The sequence below is a fragment of the Heteronotia binoei genome, chromosome 21 (assembly GCF_032191835.1).
Source record: "Heteronotia binoei isolate CCM8104 ecotype False Entrance Well chromosome 21, APGP_CSIRO_Hbin_v1, whole genome shotgun sequence".
Taxonomy (NCBI): Eukaryota; Metazoa; Chordata; class Lepidosauria; order Squamata; family Gekkonidae; genus Heteronotia; species Heteronotia binoei.
The window spans coordinates 37,392,066-37,416,253 of record NC_083243.1 but is presented as its reverse complement, the minus strand read 5'-3'; the positions used below and the strand labels follow the sequence as shown (position 1 = coordinate 37,416,253).

At 42.7% G+C, this 24,188-nt stretch overlaps 1 protein-coding gene across 5 annotated transcripts in view; it reads left to right on the top strand.

The window, feature by feature from the left end:
* The window catches only part of UNC79 (unc-79 homolog, NALCN channel complex subunit), a 160,987-nt gene that overhangs the window by 71,060 nt on the left and 65,739 nt on the right, over window positions 1–24,188 (top strand). For all 5 annotated transcript variants that reach the window (XM_060261829.1, XM_060261828.1, XM_060261827.1 and 2 more), the window contains 8 exons: window positions 323–524; window positions 2,351–2,530; window positions 4,325–4,390; window positions 9,593–9,879; window positions 16,636–16,818; window positions 18,002–18,164; window positions 20,690–20,842; window positions 22,344–23,573. In XM_060261829.1, coding sequence (XP_060117812.1) covers window positions 323–524; window positions 2,351–2,530; window positions 4,325–4,390; window positions 9,593–9,879; window positions 16,636–16,818; window positions 18,002–18,164; window positions 20,690–20,842; window positions 22,344–23,573 — 2,464 coding nt within the window. The remainder of the gene's footprint in view (window positions 1–322; window positions 525–2,350; window positions 2,531–4,324; window positions 4,391–9,592; window positions 9,880–16,635; window positions 16,819–18,001; window positions 18,165–20,689; window positions 20,843–22,343; window positions 23,574–24,188) is intronic.

Here is a 24,188-nt window from a genome sequence, read left to right as displayed (position 1 = left end):
AAGGAGAGAATGGGCAAACAGCAAACAAGCTATGTTTGTGCCCATCATGACCAGTAGGTTGTTATGACATCAGAGTGTGGCCTAAAATAGGATCAATGTGGAAAAGCCAATTGTCTGTCATGTAGTCAATGGCAATGTAATTTACCATTGTTTTGCTGCTTTTTCATAGCTGCCAGAGCATACATAGTTAGTTATTTTGTCAGTGGCTGGTCCAGTTTGTGAAATCTCTCGAGATCTTTGGTGACATTGAACAATACATTTTATTGGAAGAAATAATTGCCATTGTAGTGTTACACCTGCCTTTTATTCCTTCTCCCTCCAGGGCCTGTGCCTTTGCTTGGATTTCCAGTTTGATACAGTAGTGAAGGACAGGCCTACAATTCTTAGTAAGCTTTTGCTGCTTCATTTTCTCAAGCAAGACATTCCAGCTTTGAGCTGGGAATTCTTTGTGAACCGGTTTGAGACGCTTTCGCTTGAGGCACAGCTTCACCTGGATTGCAACAAAGAATTTCCCTTCCCAACAAGTAAGCATTATTTGGTGGCATATTTAAAAAAAAAACAGCTAAAGCTAAATGTCTGCACTTAGATGTTATTTTCTTTGCTGGAGTTAAAGATCATTTATTTCACAACAACCCTATGAGGTGGGTTGGGCTGTCTCAAAGCCACCACTGGAACTTTCAGGGCAGAGCACCTGGTCGTTCCACATCCTGATCCAGTGCTCTAACTCGGAGATCCTCAACCTTTTTGCGCCTTTGGAATTATGGCACAGGGTGGTGGGCTCAACCACAAAATGGCCACCATGGGAGGCGGGGACACACACACACAAAGCCCAAGGAGTAATCTTTTTTTAAAAAATACACCGTGGAAGAGGAGTGAGATAGACAAGAAAACCAAGTGGCACCTACCACCAGAACAATGTTATTTTAACCTGCATAGCCAATCAGAAGCCCTGATGGACAGGGGCTACGGCTGGTCCCACCCTCTATCTAAAAGCACTTGGTGGGTGCCATGTGCACCATGTTGGAAGCCACAACACTGGCTCTCATTACACTGGCTTTGCAGAAAGAGAAGAATTTAACCTCAATTTATAGTCTAGAAGGAGGAGCCTACCAAACTCTCTCTCTCATTGGTGGGGAGCAATTCCAGTAGCACCTGATGCTGCATAAAGTGTGCTTCAGAATCTATGCATATTTATGTACTGAAGGAGTGGAGCTGAGCATTAGAAATACTTTTGGGGCTGACTTCTACATTATGGCAGGAGGAAACCAATTTTGGAGCCACATTTTTATCCTCATGCCACCTTAGCCAGAGGGTTGGGGGACACTTCTTATCAATACAGCAGAGGGCAAAATTGTTCACATCTCCCTCTTAGAAAGCTTATTCTACCAGACCTCCTCCACCAGTGGATAGAGGGAGAAGGAATTTTGCCTAATTTACGCTCCTCACTTCAGCTCCCCATGTGCTGTAGTGTCTTTTTTTAAAAGAATTTTTATTTGACCTTCTAAAATAGCGTAATACAATATTACCAGATAGTTATTACTTATACATTACAATGTTAAGAACCTTAATATGTCTAGAAATATATTAAAGTTTTATAATATGGGTTTGTTGGAACAATATCATGCTCCGCTGTATAATTCAGAAGAGGATACCATGTTGCTATCACTTTATTTTCATATGATGAATTTGAGATATTATTGGCTAGTTTATACATAACAAAATGTTCCCAAGTTTTGTCATAACATCGCTCTAATGTCGGTGGTGAGTGGCAAAATTGGCATTTTGCGGCTAAAGTTATTCTGGCTGTAGATTGTTATTAACTCAGCCTCTTGGTTATTTAGGTTAGGATCTACACCTCTGTTCAATAATAAATTTTCTGGCAAAGGATTTATACTATACCCTGTGATATTTTTATCTGTTGTATAACCTTGTCAATAAGACTGTATTTTCATGCAGTTCCACCAGCAATGGAGAAAATCTGCATTCATACCATATTTCTTCTTGCATAATGGAACATAATTCTTGTTTATTTTATTTAAAGTAACTGGGTGAAGGTACCATAGCATCATGCAGTGTCTTTTGTTGATGACGAGTTCTCAACCATCATCAAAGGATTGGAGTGGGGAGAATAAGGGGAAAGGAGAATGTGGGAAGACTTGCCTCCATGACCTCTTTCTGATTGCACTTCTGTAGGATCCAACACATGATTATTCAATTAAGTGTGTTTGTGCAATTTATAATGATTATAAAAAGCCTGATGTCTAGTAGTTTCATATGTAAGTATGTGATTTCACTTGAACAAATATAATATGTGAAATGAAATCTGACTTATTGAATCATGTTTGAAAAGCTATTACGGCTGTCCGGACAAATGTTGCCAATCTGAGTGATACAGCCATGTGGAAGATCAAGAGGGCTCGTTTTGCCCGGAATCGGCAGAAGAGTGTACGCTCCTTGAGAGACAGTGTGAAGGGTCCCATGGAATCCAAGAGAGCGCTTTCTCTTCCGGAAACCTTAACCACCAAGATCCGTTGAGTATTTCTTCACCTTTCCCCTGCCATTTAAAGAGTTTCAAACTTTCTTTGTGAAATAAAGTTATACATTATGTGTCTCTCTATCACAGATTTTAGTTTCAGGTGGATATAAATGTTATTCAGACAGTTATTTAGGTTAGGAGTCTGCTCACAGATATACTTTTTTCTGGTGGAAAGAGCCATTACCCAATGCATCAAACAAAGATTCCTTCTGCCATAGGAAACTGTCACCGCTAGTGGAATGGATAGATTAGAATTAGCGTCTTGAATTTGACCAGGAAGCAAGCATGCAGCCACTGAAGATGTGATATGATCACAGAATCATAAAATCATGGAGCCCGAAAGTACCTCCAGGGTCATCTAGTACAACCCCCTGCAGAATGCAGGAAATTCACAAATACCTCCATCCACACCCCCAGTGAGCCCTGCTCCATGCCCAGAAGATGGCAAAAAACCTCCAGATTTCTTCCTGCCCTCCTTCTCATGATCTACCTAAGTTCACAGAATCAGCATTGCTGTCAGATGGCCACCTATTCTCTGTTTGAAAACCTCCAAAGGAGAGCCCACCACCTCCTCGGGAAGCTTCTTCCACTGAAGAACTGCTCTGTCAGGAAGTTCTTCCTAATGTATAGCTAGAAACACTTCTGATTTAATTTCAACCTGTTGGTTCTGGTCTGACCTTTTGGGGCAACAGAAAGCAATTCTGCACCTACCTCTATATGAAAGCCCTTCAAGTACTTGAAGGTGGTGATCATATCATCTCTCAGTTGTTTCCTCTCCAGGCTAAACATATTCAGCTTCTTCAACCTTTCCTCATAGGACTTTCCTCCAACCTCCAAGCTCTAATTAGTAAATGAGTAGGTGCATTTGTGCCATCTGAAGCTTTCATACTGCCTTAAAAGAGCTGTAAAGAGCTTTTTCATGGCATGTGAGGGGAGATTATGTGTGCACCAGCCTGAAAGGTGGTCAAGCTGACTTCCTGAAGAGTTTGGCCAATCAGTGCTTATGACTGAATGTCAGACATATCTGTCTGTCTGTCCCCACCATGCCCTTGAAAAGTGAGCCTTGGAGTGACTTACAACAAAGTAAAATACCATCTAGTATATAGTATTAAAAGCAGTAATAATAATAAATATACAATTAATACATAACACAATTAAGAACATAAGAGAAGCCATGTTGGATCAGGCCAGTGGCCCATCCAGTCCAACACTGTGTCACACAGTGGCCAAAAAACCCAGGTGCCATCAGGAGGTCCATCAGTGGGCCCAGGACACTAGAAGCATCCAACAACCCAATAGTAAAGTAAGGATATCATGTGATTGCCCCGCTGTACAGCTATATTGCTTTTCACCCTGCTGTGAAATATGCATGGATGAAATTATTCACCTTTGGCTTGTTATAATGCACATAGATAATTGGTCATATAAACAGACTTTCTATGTACAGCTACAGTAGCTGTGGAAGACTTACCAAGGAGGGAATTGGTCAGCAACATCGTGATGTCACTTCAGACATGACCCAGAAGTGATGTCATTGCATTGGGGTGGCACTAATTGTTCCCCATTTCCCCCAGCATTCCCTCCCTGCTTCACAACTGAGTGGCAGCAGGCAGAGCTGGAAGGGAAGTCACACGCTGAAGCGGGAGACTTGGCCGCCTTAGTTATAGCACTAACATCACTACTGTACTGAGGGTGGGCAGAAGTGATATGTAATACCTAGGGGTACCAGAGGAGTACAGAAGCTGTCACTGAGGTCATATTAACTGGACATTTCTTTTTTCCTGTTAGCTGCAAGACTCACCAGACATGAACAGTCTGCTCCAGCACTTGGTGGAACTCCAGAACAAACACCAGGTAAAGTTTTCATTTTTGTGTTGAGGTGTACAAGCTGGTTACAATTTTAATTTGTTGTTTATTTAAAATCTTTCCGTTACGCTTTTCTGTAGAAAACATCCCCATTAAAGTATCGATAAAATGGGAATTAATTAATGATGGGTAGGTGATCCCCACTTCCATTTGGCATCAGAAACAGTGTAAGGGAATCTGATTATGTCACTGAACTTCCTATAAATGTCCAGCAATGTAATCTGGGACCTGAATTGGATCGCCTGTAGAATGGGGTCCCCATGAGGTTCTATGTCCTATCTCCCCCAACTGCTACCTCACCACCTCCCACTACCCTTTCCCATTGTTAGCTGGATGCAGCAGCATGTGTGGCTTTATCTTCCATATGGAGGAATAATGAAAAATGTAGAAGTACATTTCCCATGGTTCCTTTTATTTCAAATTATATTCTTTCTCTAAAAAAACTGAAAAAAGAACAAGGGAAAAAACCTTAAAATCTGGAGACTAAATAAAGTTATAAAGGAGGGGATATGCACACACACACACACACACATACATACACAACTCATAGAGACAAAACTCTTAACAGTAGCAGCAGATTTATACATAAATGTCTGTAAATGGTTTCTAAATATCTAAAAAATAAATCCATATGCAGTTGTCTCTATAACATACATTCAGATATTTTATCTTTGTAATGTTTTAATACGAGTCTTTTAGTTGTAATAGGGCATGGTGGGTCCATTTACTTTGACCATAGGTTAGTAAAACCACATAAGCTTCTCAAAATTCAGTGAACATTTAAATACAAAATTGATATGAATAACAACTTCCCAGAAAAAGTGAGTGACTGGATGCCTAAAGCATATGTTTAAGGTGGGCGTGTCAAACTCATTTATTAGGAGGGCCGGATCTGAAGGCTGGATCTGACATAAATGAGACCTTGTCAGGCCGAGGCAAGAGTGTCATAAAATGTAATGCCAGGTAGCAGAGATATAAACTTTATAAAGGACACAGACAAACACAAAGATTGTTTAAAAGCTTAAAACAAAACATGCTTAAAACATTAGCACTCATTGATCTTAAAGGTGCTTTCTTTGTATCTCTCTCCTGTGATCCAGGGAACTGGGCAAAGGAAGCTCTGGCTTTTTCCTTCCTTCCCCAGTGGATCAGGAGGGGGAGGAGCCTCAGCCAATAAAAGGAAGAGAGGCTTGGATCAGTAACTCTGCTCCGCAAGGGAGGAGCTTAGCCAGTGGAGAAAATAGAGGCTTTGCTCTGTAGCTCCTGTGTGACTGAGCAAGCTCAGCAAAGCAAGCTGTGATGCAGAAAGAAGCAAGAGAGGGAGACAGAAGCAGATGGCTGCCAGTTGCTTGGGGGCCTGATAGCCTTCTGAGGGTCTGATTTGGTCCCCAGGCCACATGTTTGACACTCCTGGTTTAAGGAATGCATCCTGTGAGTTATATCAACAGCTAGGCACTTTACTCAGACCTTTGCTAAAGAGTTTCTATGATGTCCAGTGTATCCTGAAGGCAAATTTTTACTGAATGAGGCACAATTTAAGAGAATGAGGCACAACCCTTTGCCTTAGCAAATAGGTTCCTAATGGCCTAGAAACTAGGGTTGCCAAGTCCAGCTTGGGAAATTCTTGGAGATTTGAAGGAAATTCTAGGAGGTTTTGAGGATGAAGTTTAGGGAACGGCAGGAGCTCAGCAGAGATTGATCACTCTTGGTACATCTCAGAATCCACTCTCTGAAGCTGCTGTTTCTTTCAGGGGGACTCACCTCTGAAGTCTGGAGATCTGTTGTAGTTCCAGGAGATCTTTAAGCCCCACCTGGTGGTTGGTAACCTTATCTGGAACTAACAGAGACACAGTTATGATGCGTAATTTAATCTTTCCCCCTGGCTGCCACTGTATCTAGAAGGAGAGGATGGGGGAGATGTCTGAAGCCCCTGAGTGTTTTAAATCCACTGAAGTCAGTGGGTTTACAAGAGGGTAACTCTGTTTAGGATTATACTGTTAAACTTGTGATTTTCCAGCTCCTAACTCCTGCTTGTAGTCAGTTATAACCCCCAGCCCATAGCTTTGCTCCAAGGCTTTGATACTCACGAGCAAGGCTTTTTTTTCCTGGGGGAATGCAGTGGAACAGAGTTCCAGAACCTCTTCATGGAAACAAAATTCTCAGAAAAAGTTTAAAAGTTCATGAGAGGCACCTGCGTGGTTCTCATTCATTTCCCTTTTGAGAATTCCAGCACCTTCTATTTCCAGAAAAAAACCCTCTGCTCAAGAGTGTTAATAAACATTGAGAGCAATCCTAAAGAGAGGTCTACTCTGAATTCTACTACAGCCTGTTAAATGGGGCTTACTCCCAGTCCTTAGGATTGCACTGATTATTTCTAAGTCGCACAGCTGTCTGATAAGGGAAAGTTTCTCAACAAGGGGGCCATTGTTGGCACAGACAGTGTCACTGTGATGTAGTTTTTCATTTTGCTGAATTCACAAACAACCAGAGCTATGAGCAGCTTATCCTGCCATCAATCCGAAGCCTTTCATTCTATCTCCATAAACATTTAATTCATGCATGGTTGAAGTCAGAAGTGTCTGCTCATGCCACGATGCACTTAGTCTGCTTAACTACCATGTAAGGAGTGCTAAACCAATATAGCGCTTGCCCTCCCAAGCCTAATCTAATTACCACAGGAGATGGAAAATCGCAGTTTCCCTTTCCACATTCATCAAGTCATGCATACGGAGTGACAGGCAGTTCACCCTGGAAGATACTTTTCTGTTGCGTTTTATTCCACAGGTTTCCACAACTCTTTGACCAGTTCCCAGTGTGGGGGAAGTCCAGAACAAATGTAAAGGGCATGTTTCATGGATTTAAAGGGTGGCAGGAAAGTATTTAGAGAACACTGAAGCAGACTAATTCAGCTGAAATTAGGTTACAAGTAGCCTTCCTCTTATGATTGTTTGCTGTTAGGTTCTCGCTTTTGGATCAAAGGCTTACTGGAATAATCAAAGACCATATTAGAGTAGTCTTTAACAGTAATTAAAATTCATGGTACTGCTCCTTTTTGATACAGTGTAATCAACAGGAGCCTCTGAAGGCTGCAGCTTAATTATGCAGCAAATAGTTTAATTAATATTTACACAGTACAATAATGGCATTACATTCTTTGCTGACATTTATCCTTTTCATCCGCTAATCTTATTTATAAAGGGTAAGAGTCAGATTTTGTTTCCCTAGAACACAAATATATTTCGCATGGCAAACTCTGATAGCTTTTATGAACTTTTAGTACAATATGTTCATTTTGACCAAAAGTCGTTGATTGGATTTCAGGTTTCAAGGATAAAACTGTTGAATAAAAACTATTTTTAGAACCCTTTGGAACATGTGGTATTCTTTCAAGTACCCTAACTGGCATGACTAATTCAATCTTATAGTGTGTTTGGAAAGTTGGCAGTATAAGATCTGTGGGCCTATCTGAAGAGTGTTGAAAGTGACTGGGAACATTAGGAAATATTTTGTTCACATTTGTGACCGAGCTTAATCATCTTCATAGACCTTTATTGGCTTAGTACTAAATTCAATCCATCTCAACTACTACACCACACTGGTTCTCAGCCTTGCATTTCCCATTCCTAAATGGGTTGAACTAGGTGGCATGGGGCCATCTTTCATTCATATTCATAGGTAACACAGAAGACTGTGGGTAAGGAATGGTATGCTTTAACAGTAGAGGGATCCCACACGATGACCAGTTTCTCACTAGCGTTGCTCTGCCCCCAGGCTTCTGTTTCCCCCAGCACAAGTGATTGATTTCCCACCAGTTGGTCCATGGGGACATTTTGACGTACAGCTCCCTCCAGTTCCCCTCGCAGTTTCTTAATCCTTAAAAGACAGCATCACAAAGCCACGAGGGGAACTGGAGGGAGTCGCGCATCAAAATGCACACATGGAGCAATTGGTGGGAAAGCAATCACTGGCGCAGGGGGACAAACAGAAGCTGGGGGGGGGCACAGCATTGCTAGTAAGAAATTGATCAATATATTTCCCACCCTCATTTCCTTTGCTAAACATTCCAACTTCTTGTGTCTTAGCTTCCCACATTCAGTTTTTCCAGGCATTTTCTCTTTATTAGCATCAATCTTGGGCGTGAGGAAGAAAGGAAGCAAAATACTTGGGAAAATATAGATAGATTCAAGTGGGCAGCCGTGTTAGTCTGAAGCAGTAGAACAAAGTTGGAGCCAAGTGTACCTTTAAGACCAACAAAGTTTTATTCAGCTTACATTCTGAATAAAACTTTGTTGGTTTTAAAGGTGCACTTGACTCCTACTTTGGAAAAATATAGTGAGGGAAGGTAACATTTGGCCAACAGAAGGGCTCAGTGTCCCTGTTCTGTGTGTCCATAGCAAGAAACCTGCTTTATATGTGAACGGCACCATTTCTGAAAAGCAACACATTTCTTTTGTAATATCTAGTTTAACTAATACAGTGATTCTCAATGGTGGTCATACAGCCCCTCCCAAATAATTTACAAATCTTTGGAGGTTATTCAGAAATTTTGGGAACAAATGGGGATCATTGTGGGTTTTAGGTCAGATGGGCACTTTGATCCTCAGTGGTGACTCTTCCCACCTGGATTTAAAGTGCGTGACCAGACAGCAACATCTGGCTCCCATCCTGCAGCCGTCAGACTCTAGTCCTTATCCCTAACTTTCCTGACACCGCAGAAAGTCTTCCAGACTGACCAGCATTATCATGGATCAGCAGAGATCTCGTTATTCCCGTGCACAATCACACAACATCACAGAAAGGAAATGTCCCTTCCATTTCAGCACCATGTTTTATTTCCCCCTTAGCAATATGTGCAGAACTGTATAAACACCAAATGATCTTTTCAAATGCATGAGCGTACATTCACAGAAATCCCTTTTTTGGACTTGAGCAGATGAAGTGCTATGCAGGCAATTTTACATCTTCATTAAGGTTATATGTTAGATCAACTAGTCCCTGGGCAGGTATCCGTGGTGGCCATTTTGAAAAACTGGGGCTTCACTCATTCACATAGGCGCACATATGCAAGCTCAGAACATTTTTTAAAAAAACATTGTTACCTAAAGCTGTGCATCCTTCTAAGGGGTTGGACTTTCCTCCCAGGTGTCATTTTGGTTTATGAACTACAATTGCTTTTTTATGCGCTAACAGGGCAACCTTCACCAGAAAATGATAATACCATAAAGGATCTTCTCCCAGAGGATGCCGGCATTGACCATCAGACTGTCCATCAACTCATTACTGTGCTGATGAAATTTATGGCAAAAGATGAGAGCAGCGCAGAGTCAGATATCAGCAGTGCAAAAGCTTTCAACACGGTCAAGCGCCACCTATATGTCTTGCTAGCCTACGATCAACAGGAAGGTTGCTTCATGATCGCTCCTCAAAAAATGCGTGTTTCAACATGCTTTAATGCCTTTATCGCAGGGATTGCTCAAGTAAGTTGGCTTTATTCTCTGTAAGGCATGACATTTAGCTTCCATTTGGTGTAAGCCAGGGATGACCAGACTGCAGCTCAGGAGCCACATGTGGCTCTTTCACACATGTGTGGCTCTTGAAGCCCCCCCCCTCCATTGGCCTGCTTGAAGAAGGCGTCTCTTTAAGTCACCAAGCCAAGCCAACTGGTGGCTTAGAGAATGCATTTAAAGTTAAAGTTGCTTTCTTTTCACTTCTTCCTCCTTTCCCCTCCCCTCATTTATCTTCCTTCCTTCCTTCCTTCCTTCCTTCCTTCCTTCCTTCCTTCCTTCCTTCCTTCCTTCCTTCCTTCCTTCCTTCCTTCCTTCCTTCCTTCCTTCCTTCCTTCCTTCCTTCCTTCCTTCCTTCCTTCCTTCCCTCAAAAATCTGAAGTTCATATCTTTCAGCTCTCAAATATCTGACATGTATCCAGCATGTATTCTATATGGCTCACCCCAGAGTTGGAAGCGACTGGTGCTTGCACAGGGGACCTTTCCTTTCCTTATGTTAAACAAGTTTTAGCCATCCCTGGTGTAAGCAATCAGATTATCCCGTATTGGACGACACATGTTGTTGGCTGTTTCCTGTGGCTACAATCTTGGTGGCAAAACCCCAGAACTCCAATTTTTTATCTCAGAATGATTATTTCTTATTTGGAAAATAAAATGTTTCTAACAGTATAAGTTTGGGCAGCTTGAGAAGAGGAACTCTTCAATGCAGAACGCATTGAAATGAATGAAGGCAGAGTAGAACCAGCTTGTGGTGAATTATACACCTAAACTTGTTTCCCCCCCTCACAAGTTATTTTGTTGGTTATGTGCCCATACTGCATCTTTTTTTCTCTTTTCTGCACCTGTTATACTCTCTCAAGTGGTCACTTCAGTCTTTCATCATAGTTTCTCCACTTTTTTTGAGAGCCAGTTTGGTGTAGGGGTTAAGTGCGCGGCCTCTTATCTGGGAGAATGGGGTTTGATTCCTCACTCCTCCATTTGCAGCTGCTGGAATGCCTTGGGTCAGCCATAGCTCTCATATGAGTTGTCCTTCAAAGGGCAGCTGCTGTGAGAGCCCTCTCAGCCCTACCTACCTCACAGGGTGTCTGTTGGGGGGGGGGGGTAAAGGAGATTGTGACTGTTCTGAGACTCTGAGATTCAGAGTATAGGGTGGGATATAAATCCAATATATTCTTCTTTTAAAAAAATGGAGAAACAGTGATGAAAGATCAAAGTAACCACTAGAGGGAGTAAAACACATATGGCAAAGGAAAAAAAACCCTGATGCAGGCACACAAGCAACATAAATAATGGGCGTGGAAAAATCCCTTAACTGCTATACTCTGCGCATTTCAGTGGCCACATGTTTGGCTGCATACAGACACCACCTGACTTGTTCATGACAAGAGTAGACCAACAAGTTCCCTCAGCTTGCACACTGCTTCCTTTTTTCCTTGTAGGGTTGTCAGGTTCTTGTGTCTTGCCAGCAGTGGGTAGAGAGGGCTTTCTGGGATTGCAGGACTGCGCTCACCGTCCCTGATGTTAGGACATCATGTAGGAGTGGCGCCATCATGTTGGGGACGTTGTGCAGTGATGTTCTAGTACTTTGGGCAAAACTTTATGGATACCAGAATGTTGCCATGCAGTATCCACAGTGTGATGACATCAATTCCATATGACACCATCACATTGGGGACATCATGCTAGGTCCTGGCTGTTTGGGGTAGGGCTTCCCCCTGCTTGCCAGGTGGCTGGCATGGTCAGGATCCCATGAAATTGGGGGATCCCCCACTCCCACCTGGGGGCTGGCAACCATATATCCTTGTCCATAGCGGGACAACTTCCTGGTTCTACCAAACTGCCATTTTCTCAATGTCATCTGAATCCAGGCAAAATAACAAATGGTAATTTGATTTCTTACCTACAGACCATGCTTCTAAATCATGCTTTAATACTGGTTAAGAATCCTAGTTAGTAGCAAAAAGAGACAGACACTGTTTCTTGTCAGATTTGGATGCCATGGCAGACTGCAGTTAGATAGAACTAGAAAGTTTTTAGTTTTCCAGCCACATGTGGAGAGTGGAGCGAAGGGAGTAAATGAAACAAAGAACTGGTTCTGAATGCAGGTAAGTCAAAAGATTGAGGAGGGGGGGAAACCCCCCCCTTTCTGAATATGTGTATAAATCTGTAGTGAAAATATAATCCGAATCTATAAAATAAATAAAATTACTTCAAAAACAGTATAACAATAAAACCTCTATTGTGCAACAATACAGCTATCAATAAATCATCAATATGCAACATACTTCTTGCAAAACCCCCCAAAGGTATCCAAAAGCTGTAATTTATACAATAGAAGACATTGAAAAGCCATACCACATACAATAAAAATGAACAAAATGTGACAATTACAGATTGACACAATTACCTTCCTCAGCTGTCGCTAGTCATGATTTTTTCCCTCAACATTTTGATTTATCTGGTCAGCTTCTTACATTGAGTTTCTTTTCCCTTGATTGCACTTGGAACAGTTTGTTTCTGAGCGCAGCCAAGGAACAACACTTCAGTGTTTTCAGAATTATTGATGCAGTATTGAAGGGTCATGGCTGAATGACAGAGGATGTGCAGAAGGTCCCAGCTTATGACCCAGGTATCTCCAGTTGGAGTATCTTCCATACGCAGTCCCTGCTGCTGTTGAAACTGGGATGTGATTCCACTGACAGGCTTTTCATTCAAATGATCGTTGGATCATCACTTGAAGAACTTGTGTGTGTGAACATCCAGAACTTGCTGGGAAAAGAGCACTCACTGTACACGAAACAAAATGTATATTTACTTTTCCTCACTAGTGTTACCAAAGAGGGATGCCCTGGACATTTTGAATTTGTCATGGTTAATTTTATTAAATTAAAGGTAAAGGATTTCTTGGGCATTATTAAATTAAAGGTAAAGATAGTCCCCTGTGCAAGCACCATGGCATGACACATGGGGTGAAGTCACATTATGACATTTTCTTGGCAGACTTTTTATGGGGTAGTTTGCCATTGCCTTCCCCCAGTCATCTACACTCTACCCCCAGCAAGCTGGGTACTCATTTCCAACCTTGGAAGGATGGAAGGCTGAGTCAACCTTGAGCTGGCTACCTGAACCCAGCTTTCACTGGGATCGAACTCAGATTGTGAGCAGTGCATGGACTGCAGTACTGCAGCTTACCACCCTGCGCCACAGGGCTAATTTTATTAAATTAATTCCCATTTAATTCATAGGTGCTTTATTAATTGATAACACTTCAGAACATTAGTTTTGTGATATCCAGTTGGTTTCACATGGAAGCCATTAGATGTCACACCCACAAGTGCAGAGCTGCAGGTGGGGTAAGGTGGAACACCCATGGGTGGGTGTTGGCATGCATGAGAGGAACTAAAGATGTAGCCAGAGATTGGCAGTGCCAGTCTAAGCAGAGTTATACTCTTCTAAAGCTGCTGAAGTCAGGGGGCTTAGAAGGGTGTAACTCTCTTCAGTCAATCAGCCTTTTGCATTTTAAGTGTTCACTTTAAGGACACCTGGCCCCCCCCCCCCCCAAAAAAAAAACCGCCAGTAGATCCAGAGGAGCAGCCATCTTTAGTCTAAAGACTAAAAAGTTTTATTTTCTAGCATAAGCTTTTGTGGACTAGTGTCCACCTTGCACTTAGGTGGGCACTGACTAGGCAGGCTTATTTGAGGTTATCAAGAAAAAGAATGTAAACAGCAGGGTCAAAGAACCATGAGATGCAGGGAACACAGTATGAGATACAATTGTGTGCTTTTTAGAAGTACAGGTATTGACCATCTGTCTAGTTTTGTCAAGGAATGACGAAGGCACATCAAGTCCTTCTAAAGCTATCAGAAAGTTGTGTTTGCATTTCTTGATTGAATTGTAATTCAGCAGTTTCATGCTGGAGTGACTCCTTGAAGATTTGGCATTCCTTTCTTATGTAAAGCTATTGCTACCTCTTTTGAAAGGGCATCTTCAAACGGCAGGAATTTGTAATATTTAATATGCTGAACAACATTTGTAGAATAGCCCAGCAGATGGTGGTATTACAGCTCTTCTGTGAAGAACTAATTGTAGCAGCCTTTGATTAGAATAGATTTTGGTAAGGCTGTGCAGTGTTAGTCCTCAACAGGTGTGGACTAACAACCAGGCTACTTGGGAAACCAGGCTACCACACCTTCAGTTGGCTGAGAGCTTTTCCTTCCCTGGGTTCTACATCAGAAAAAATGGTGCAGGACAGCAAGGGTGGCACTAGTGATTCTGGGACTCTGGGCGAAAGTCCAGGATAGGCCCTCAGAAACCATGCACTTTCATGCCCCATCCCCAGATCATGCATGGTGGGCAGGAATCAGCAGTACTACCATAAGCCAGCTGCCCAAACCTCCAGACAGGCAGGGTACAAGCAGCAGCAAGAGCCTGCTCTTCTTCTTTAACCACCTCCTTCTGAAAGGGGCAGACCATGGGTATTGGGGGGCTCCCAATGTCTCCCTGTTGCTCATTGGTTAAAAACACCCCCAGAGAAGATAGGATTTGTGCAAAGCTGCATTTGTCCCCATTTGAAGCTTAAGGTGGGCTCAATGCAACCATTGACCTCAGCCAAAGTGATTTTTATAAGACTCTGTGAACAACACACAGAGGAGAAAAGATGAAAAGTGAGATATAGATTTCAAACAAATAAAGGCTTTGTTTTTAGTCATTTGTACTCTACTTGATTAAGAGCCCTGTGGTGCAGAGTGGTAAAGCTGCAGTACTGAGTTCGATCCCAGTGGAAGCTGGTTCAGGTAGCAGGCTCCAGGTTGACTCAGCCTTCCATCCTTCCAAGGTCGGTAAAATGAGTACCCAGCTTGCTGGGGGGAAGTGTAGATGACTGGGGAAGGCAATGGCAAACCACCCTGTAAAAAGTCTGCCGTGAAAACGTTGTGAAAGCAATGTCTCCCCAGAGTCAGAAATGACTGGTGCTTGCACAGGGGGCTACCTTTACCTTTTTACTCTACTTGATTACAGTGCAAGGCAATGGAGAGGGAATTAGGAAAGAGCACCAAGAAAGCAAGGAAATAATGAATGGCATGCCTGGGTTGCTGTCATTGCTCATCTACTGTCAGTAGATCCAAGCAGCGTTTAATGTTCTGTGCCAATTTTAATTGGTCCATTGAGAGGACTGTCTTTGGCAGCCAATCAGAGCAAACATCTGTGGCATTTTCTATGTTCCCAAAGACTCCAATTCCCATATATAGTTAAGGATGGCTGTGTGTGTTTTAAAAAGAACAGAGTGGATATGGGAGCAGCTTGTATTCCTAATTTTTTTCCCATTTCTGGTATAAGTTTATAAAGGGGGATCTTATACCTTTTGCCTTTAGTAAACTGAGCAGGTTTCCGCTTTGCACATTACACTGGAAGAAACCTGGAAAATCATGAACCATTCATGCACCCGTTTTACACTGCGTCTTCCAGTATGCAATAGCTCCTATTGACAATGTTGGTAAGACTCCCTTATCTGGTGGTTGCAAATCATGCCACCATTGCATTCCGGAATCTAATGCTAACCTACTCTTTCTTAGAGCTTCTTCCTCTTTCATCCCTCTTGCTGCTTTTCTTTCCCATTCATCTTCAGACTATAAACTTTTTGGAATAGGGACTGTGTTCATCCTTTAGTCCAGCAAAACACCCCATACACTGATGAAGAGTTGGCAGCCGCCCTGCCCTGCATGTATACAGAATGTTCACATCGTGGCACATGTGTCTGCAGGCCCATATTCTCGGTTTCAGCTCATGAAATGGCACACACTGATCACGGGAGGCATGGATTCATATTTTCTCATGGCAGCATGAGCAATGAGCTTTGGAAGATTTTGCCCAAGGAAAATTTTGAAGTGATAAAGTCATCAGAGTGACAGAGTCCACGTGAAAGCATTCCTTGTTCCAACATCGGGCAAGCAGCTAACAAAAACAACAGCCAGTCTCTCTTGAAATATCCTAGATGATTTATGAGAACACTACTTTCTGTAATCTTATCACTAATCATCTTGCTTTTCTAGATCTCTCCTTCAAATGGTTTATCATACTTTGCATTGTTACTGCTAACCACAGTGGAAGTCTTCAGTGTACTATGGATAAAAGCAGGGCTTTTTTTGAGCAGGAATGCACAGGAACACAGTTCTGACTGGCTTGGCACCAGGGGGTGCAACCTAATATGCAAATGAGTTCCTGTTGGACTCTCTTCAAAAAAGAGCCCGTGTGAAACAATGGTGATGTCAGAGGGTGTGGCCTAATATGCAAATGAGTTCCTGCTGGGCTTCTACCAGAAAAGCCCTGTGTGAAACAATGGTGGTGCCAGGGGGTGTAGCCTAATATGCAAATGAGTTCCTGCTGGGCTTCTACCAGAAAAGTCCTGTGCGAAACAATGGTGATGTCAGGGGGTGTGGCCTAATATGCAAATGAGTTCCTGCTGGGCTTTTCCTACTCAAAAAGCCTTGGATAAAAGCAAATTATTCCAGGAATACTCATTGATTAAACTTGCTCCCCACTGATCTGTAAACATTGCAGCCAAATCCTTTGCATGTACAGTAAACCCAGTGGGGGCTACCTTTCTAGCCAGAATGTGTGGGACTGATAAAAGCTTGCAGTCATTTCTTAAACAGCTGCCAAACATTTCCTAAAGTTAACTTGGCCCGTGCTGATGCTCAAAACCTTGATTCTTTTGTTAATATTCCTGTCAGGTGATGGACTACAACATCAACCTTGGCAAGCACCTCCTCCCCTTGGTGGCTCAGGTGCTCAAGTACTGCACATGCCCACAGCTGAGGCACTACTTCCAGCAGCCTCCCCGCTGCTCCCTCTGGCCCCTTAAGCCTCATATTCGGCAGATGTGGCTCAAGGCATTGCTGGTCATCCTTTACAAGGTAAGCGAGAGGGGCTGTGGCTCAGCGGAAGAGTCTCTGCTTTGCATGCAGAAGGTCCCAGGTTCAAGGCAGTAGGTTGTGTGCAAGACCTCTGCTGGAGGCCCAGGAGAACTGCTACTAGCCTGGCAGACAATACAGACCTTGATGGAGCCATGGTTTGATTCAGTATAGAGCAGCTTCCTGTGTATGTGCAAGCGCTCATGTGCAAGTACTTATTAATGCTGGGTGTTATCACCATTAAAAAAATAGAGTAATAATACCTGAGAGATCTGTAATATCAAACTGCAGGCACCCTAAAGACAACAAAAATTATTCCAGCATAAGCTGTCATGAATTCCATGTATTAATCACTTTTTGGGTAAAGAAGGACTTCCTTTTATCCATTCTAATCCGACTGCTCAGCAATTTCATTGAATTAGTTCTTATATTGTGAGAAAGGGAGAAAAGTACTTCTTTCTCTACCTTCTCTTTCCCATACGTAATCTTGTAAACCTCTAGCATGTCATCCCTCAGTGATCGTTCAAGCTCACTTTATACGACACAGAAGTATTTATTCTCAAAACTGCAGAGAAGTAGGGGGAAATGTTACAATGAAAAGCCAGTTTGGAAACAGTAATCAGTCCATTCCTAACTGTTGGTAGATAGATGAGGTAGGATTAACATAACAGAGGTCAAGTGAATCATATGTAGATACGTGATATGCAGATAGAAAAGCTGAGCATAGAAGAACTAATGACCATGTGTAAAGGGTGGAATGCCCAGAGATATTAGAACCTGTGGTGAGTGATAAATGTCCACTCCTTATGAAGTCGTGGCTGAGAAATAGTGTTAAACTTCTTGTTGAATTCTGATTAGGTCAATTTCCTGTTGGTTTCTCCTTTTGACGTTCTTCTATAGGAGAATTTTGACATTCAGATGAGCAATAGAATGCCCTGATCTGTTAAAAGGGGATCTTTAAAACCCCCAGAGATCTTTAAAAATCTGCATAATCATCATGGTAGCCAAAGGACTGAAGGAGCTTGCATAGGGAGGGATATTAGTGTTTTTTTGTAGGCTGTGTTTTAAAGTTACAGAATCCTATTGATGAAAATAGCCACAAAGTAGAAAACCCAGTGAGATCAGGTTAGGGTTTTTTAAAGTTTGGTAACAGTAATTAATTTGTTTCTGATGTTTTCTTGCACAGTATCCATACAGGGACTGCGACATCAGCAAAACTGTTTTGCATCTCATCCACATAACTGTAAACACGCTTAATGCGCAGTATCACAGCTGCAAGCCCCATGCCTCGACAGGCCCTTTGTACAGCGACAACAGCAACGTTAGCAGATATAGTGAGAAGGAAAAAGGTACTAAATATATATACTAAATATGACTGCAAATTTGCCAGATCTCTGGATGGCATCTACCAGGAAAGGCTTGCATTCTAGAATGTTGGATCAAGATTAGGAATGGCCATACAACATACATAAAACCCAATCATTTAAACACTGAATTAGTCTTCCAATTCACAGTTTGTTTTACAAACTGAAGTTGAATTGAAGCCTGCATTTATACGATTTCCCAAAGAGTTTTGGAAGACACAAACTTTCCTGACTTGATCCTTCAAGCTAATCTAGTGTCACTTTTAATAATATCTAAGGAAGGCTTGCCTGAGAGGCTGTCCTGGGAGGCTAAAGAAGAAAAGAATTAAAAATAGATCGGGGGGGGGGGGCATGTCTCATCTGTCATTGTCCGCATCAATACCTTTTCTGCTTTGGTGCGCCCAGCTTTATGATTGCTCATTTCAAGAAAGAAAGAATGTCTGTCACCAGCTGAATTCGTGCATCCCCAGGCAAATGGAGACCACTTTAACATAGGGTTTTTGTAGTATCTGAACTGAACTGGTGCTTGATCAACAGAGTGGATACATGATTTGCTGTCGGAACAATGGCATCCAAGTTGGATGGAGTAGTTCTAGATTTGGAGGACAGTAGTAGGTTGGTAGTAGTCCCCAGTTTGGGATGCTGGGTTAATTTGATGGAGTTATGATCTTCTGCATTCCATTCTGAAAAGGTCTGAAACTCGTGGTCCCTCATGGACTCCTTGGTATTGTTCCTGAGTTGCTTGCCTTGACACTGGTGGAAGTGAAATATGGCTACCTCTGACTAATTTTAAGGTGCTGGTGTCTGAGAGAGCCTGATTGTTCATGAATAAAAGCAATATGCCCATGTGGTAAAAGCCAATGTGGTATAGTGTTTAGTGTGCTGGACTTGGGAAGACCTGGGTTCAAATATCCACACTGTAAGGCTCCCTGGGTGATTTTGGGTGCCAGGCACTCTGTCTCAGCCTATAAATGGAGGCGAGAACTATATATACCACCCTGAGCCCTGTAGAAGAAGGATGGGGTAAAAATAAACGATGCTTGATAGATATACCCATAAAGAATCATATGCACAGCATTTATGCTATATTTTTTGATAAGCATGGCAGGATTATTTCCTTGAGGGCAGACTTTCAGCCACTGCAAACCAGCATAATTAGGCTACTTTGGCAGGAGCAGTGTGAGCTGATACCTTCTGAATACTACTTATTTTATTTATACCCTGCCTTTCTAACCAGTGGGGACCCAAAGTGGCATACATCGTTCTCTTCTCCTCTGCTTGATCCTCATAGCAACCCTGTGAAGTAGGTTAGGCTGAGAGGTTGTGCCTAGCCCAAGGTCACCCAGCAAGCTTCCATTGCAGACTGGGGAACCTGGATTTCCCAGATCCTAGTCCAGCACTTCAGCCACTACCCCACCTTGGCTCTTACAAGTACTCTTTGTTGCATTGCTAAAATAGTCAGCTTGGGGCATGAACTGAGTGGTGGCCTTAGACCAAAGAAAAACCCAAGCTGAAATTTCCATTTAGCCATGAAGCTCATTGTGTGACTTGGTAGAGCTGCTCTTTCTCTCACTGTAATGTACCTCACAAGGATGATGTGAAGATACAATTAGAGAACTTATTACATGCCTGGAAGAGGTGGTCTCCAGCCTATACTTCCTTGCCTTCAGTGTTTTGGGAGGTTAAGGAATTGCTTTGGGTAGAATTGCTGCAGAGAGGAGGAGGCAGAGACCCCCATTCCCTGAACGGGTCTTCTTTTAGGATCCTTAGGATCTAAGAAAATGCATGGTGCCTTGAGCTCCATGGAAGGTGGAAAGTGCCATCAGATTGCAGCTGATTCATGGTGATACTGTAGAATTTTCAAGGCAGTGATAAACAGAGGTGGTCTGCCATGGCCTGCCTCTGCTTAGCAACCCTGGGCTTCCTTGATGGTCTCCCACCCAAGTACTTTCCAGGGCTGACCCTGCTTGGCTTCTGAGATCTGGGGCAGCATGGGCCATTCAAGTCAAGGCCTCTGGAAGGCGGGAAATACTGATAATATTTAAAACAAGTGGTTAGTAAAGAGAAAATGATTTGTGCCTCATGATGCAGTTGTAGGAGACATGCACAATAATCTTGTGCAGAGTTAATCCAGTCTAAACCCATTCAAATTAGTGGGCTTAGAATGGAGTAACCCCATACAGGATTGCACTGGTGAGCTGCGACCGCATACACTAAATAATGCACTTTCAGTCCACTTCCAGTGCACTTGCCAACTAGGATTTACTGTCTGAACTGGCAAAATCCAGTTGGAAAGTGGATTGAAAGTGTGTTATTTAGTGTGTGTGATCACAGATATAGTGTATGCTTTCTGTACTAGTCCTGTGAGGCATTTTTAGTAACTCTCTTGAATGTATTTAGAAGATCAGTGCAGGTTTACTGAAATCCTTAAATAAGCAAAGTGTCTGTTGTAAGTAACATGGTGCATTTGCTGAAAGACAACACTGCTTCCCCCCCCCCCCCCTTTCCAGCAGAGGAAGACAGCGTCTTTGATGAATCGGACATTCATGACACACCCACTGGAACAGGCAATAAAGAGTCTCAAACTTTCTTTGCAAGACTGAAAAGAATTGGAGGCAGCAAAGTGGTGAAATACCAGCCAGTGGAGATGAATGCTCAGAGAAGTATGACACATTAAAATCACAGATATTATAAATGTAATTTCATGCTAGTTTTTTCTAAAAACATTTAAATGTGTGCATAAATGCCATATATCAGATTCAGAACCTTTAATGGCATAGTAAGAAATAAATAAAATACAAAGGATCTAAAATGAGAGAAGGTAATTACAACAATATCATGGAGAAATAATACATAGAAACAGAACTGATCAAATATTGCATTTGCCTAGATATATAATAGCCCTCACACAGTACAGTAGCCAAATACTCAGCCACTAATTCCGTCCGACTGGGAGATTTCTCAGCAATAAATACTGGGTGATTCTTTCCAGAGAGCTGGAAAAATTAGAAATAATAAGATCAAGAGGTTGCTGGTGAATCTTAGAGAACATAGGACAACAGAATAAAATAGGGATAAATACCACATATATGACAAGACATACTGACACGAGTGTTGTGATAAGCATCATGCAGCTTTAAACATAGTTGCTGCAAGTGCAGTGAAATATGGTAGATGGCACTTAAGTGTGACTGTGCGATATGCAAGGCTTAGAAGCAAGACAAGCGCACAGATGTAACCCACTCCCCTAACATATATTGCCAACTGCATTCCAGTGCTCATCTGATCCTCACTGAATTAGTTAGATGCACCTTTATTTGGAAATGGGGATCAATACTTGGGTCAAAAGTTTTACATGAGACTAGTTGCTTGTGACTACAGTTAAACTGGGGCTGTTCCTTTCAAAAGCACGCTTGCAGTTCATAGTTGTATAAATATTGTGCATTGGATTTTGAGTTAACCTGAATGTATGAAATTGGATCAGAATGGGGAGCTTTCAGGCTGATCTTATGACCTGATTTCAGTAAACCAAGGGTGGTTTTAGTGATTCTGGGGCCCTGGGGAAAAAGTCCAAGAAGGGCCCCCAGAATCACTGTCATGCCCACCAGGGCTCCTGCTAGGTTGAACCCTACCTCTGGGGTACAAGCAAGGAAGGTGGCCTTCATCCTGTGTGAAGTGGTGGGGAGCTACTGCCTCTGCTGGAAAATAACTGCCCTACCCTTAGGTGAGGCTGGGGCAAGCAGTCACTGCTGCTGAGCCAGCTGACTCCCTCTGTTGGGTTTGCATTGGCCCCCCAGCAGGGAGTGCAGCAGATTCCAGGCAACTGCCCCTGCTGAGCATTGGTTAAGACCACCCCTGGAAGAGATGACGAGCTTGACTCAATGATTTACCAGCCCAGTCACTCCCCTTTTGTTGGTTCACTAAGTCTGCACATCATGAAATTGGCCTTGGGAAATCTCACATCAGGCTGGTCTTGAGCCAGTTTTGTACACTGAGGAGCTTTAACCTTAAAAGTAATTTTGCAATTAAAAATAAGTATTTGTGTCTCAAACATCTGTAGTGTTGAATGGTGAGATTGCAAGATGGTGATTAATGCAAGGCGGAGGGGGGGGGGAACCTTGTACTGAATGAAATTGTACTATGCTTTTTTCCTGTTTTGACCAGGTGAAATAGAACTGGCTGAATATAGAGAAACTGGTGTATTGCAAGACAACATTCTGCGCTGTGTGAGAGAGGAAAGCGTTCAGAAAAAGAAACTGCGCTCTCTAAAACAAAAATCTCTTGACATAGGAAATGCAGACTCCCTGTTGTTTACGTTAGATGAACACCGCAGGAAGTCTTGCATAGACCGCTGTGACTTAGAGAAGCCACCCGCCATTTCTGCTTATAGTGCATCGAGGCAGAATGGACGATCTCGGCAAAATTCCTCCACTAAGACTGAAGATGCAGAAACAGGGGAGAACGAAACCCCCCCTGCTGTCCCAGACAAAATCCCAGCAAGGCGGAGACCCATCATTCCAGAAGTCAGGTTGAACTGCATGGAGCCATATGAAGTGAAAGTAGATTCCCCAGTTAAAGCTTCTCCCCCAAAAGAGGATTTAGATCTTATAGACCTGTCCTCTGATTCAACATCAGGGCCTGAAAAGCAATCCATTATTTCAAATTCAGACAGTGACTCCTTGGTCTTTGAACTGCTCCCTCCTCTCAGGATAGTGGAAAGTGATGAAGAAGAAGCTGATTTCATAAATCAGGTGACTGTTGGTGTCTCCAGCAAGATGACCACATCCACTCCTTCAAGCCCCACCAGTATCTCTGTGCTCAGCTTCAGCATAACTCCTGTGGTGCAGTTTAGCATTGAGGATTGCTCCAGAAACCTAACCCCTACTGAATCAAGCCCTATTGTGTCATTTGCCCAAGAGGAAACCCCCTTGGTGGCTCTTGACAGTCAAAGAGATGTTGAAGAGTTAGCTAAGCCAGAAGTTCGTGAGGTGACTTGCGGCAGCCCGTTGCTGACGCTAAAGCAAAAGCGAGATTTGCTGCAGAAGTCCTCTGCTCTTACAGAGATGTCCATTGATGACAGCTTTGACCTTTGTGGTGATGAAAATAAACCTTGTGGACCTTTTCCCAGTTCAAGTGGGAAAACTGTCCTCATTAAGGTCCCAGAGGACTCTGAGAACCAAAGTGAAAGTGATAAGCCCGACGCCAATGTGGAATCAGATACTGAACAAAGTGCAGAACAAAAACCAGAAGAAGAAGCAGAAGAGTCCGAATTTAAGATTCAAATTGTGCCAAGGCAGAGGAAGCAGAGAAAGATTGCAGTGAGTGCCATCCAGAGAGAATACCTTGACATTTCCTTCAACATCTTGGACAAACTAGGAGAGCAGAAAGACACAGGTGAGATAAACCTAAAGGCTTGCCACCTATCACAATATCTGATGAAGGGAGCCTTGACTCCTAAAAACTCATATCCTCCCCAAATGTTGTTGGTCTCTAAGGTACTACTGAACTAGTGCAGCTCCTCCAACCCCAAATAGGCTCTTCTTATGGCTAGAGAGCCAGTTTGGTGTAGTGGTTAAGTGTGCAGACTCTTATCTGGGAGGACTGGGTTTGATTCCCAACTCTCCACATGTAAATGCTGGAGTGACCTTGGGTTAGTCATAACTCTCTCAGAACTATTCCTCTCAAGACCAGTTTCTGTCAGAGTTCTCAGCCACACCTACCTCACAGCATGTCTGTTGTGGGGAGAGGAAGGGAAGGAGATTGTAAGTTGCTCTGAGACTCCTTTAGGTAGTGAAGGGCGGGGTATAAATCCAATCTCTTATTCTATTTGGGGAGGAGAAAATTTTATATCTGCAGATTTTTGTACAGTCAATAGTATGTAAAGGTCTAGGACCCTTGTCTAGGCCCAACCAAAACCCAGCTTTTTCAAAACCCTCCCCTCCATCATGTCTGTTTGTCCCACTTGACTATCCCCAGTCTTGTAAATTTGGTTTCCAAGCATGATGCTAT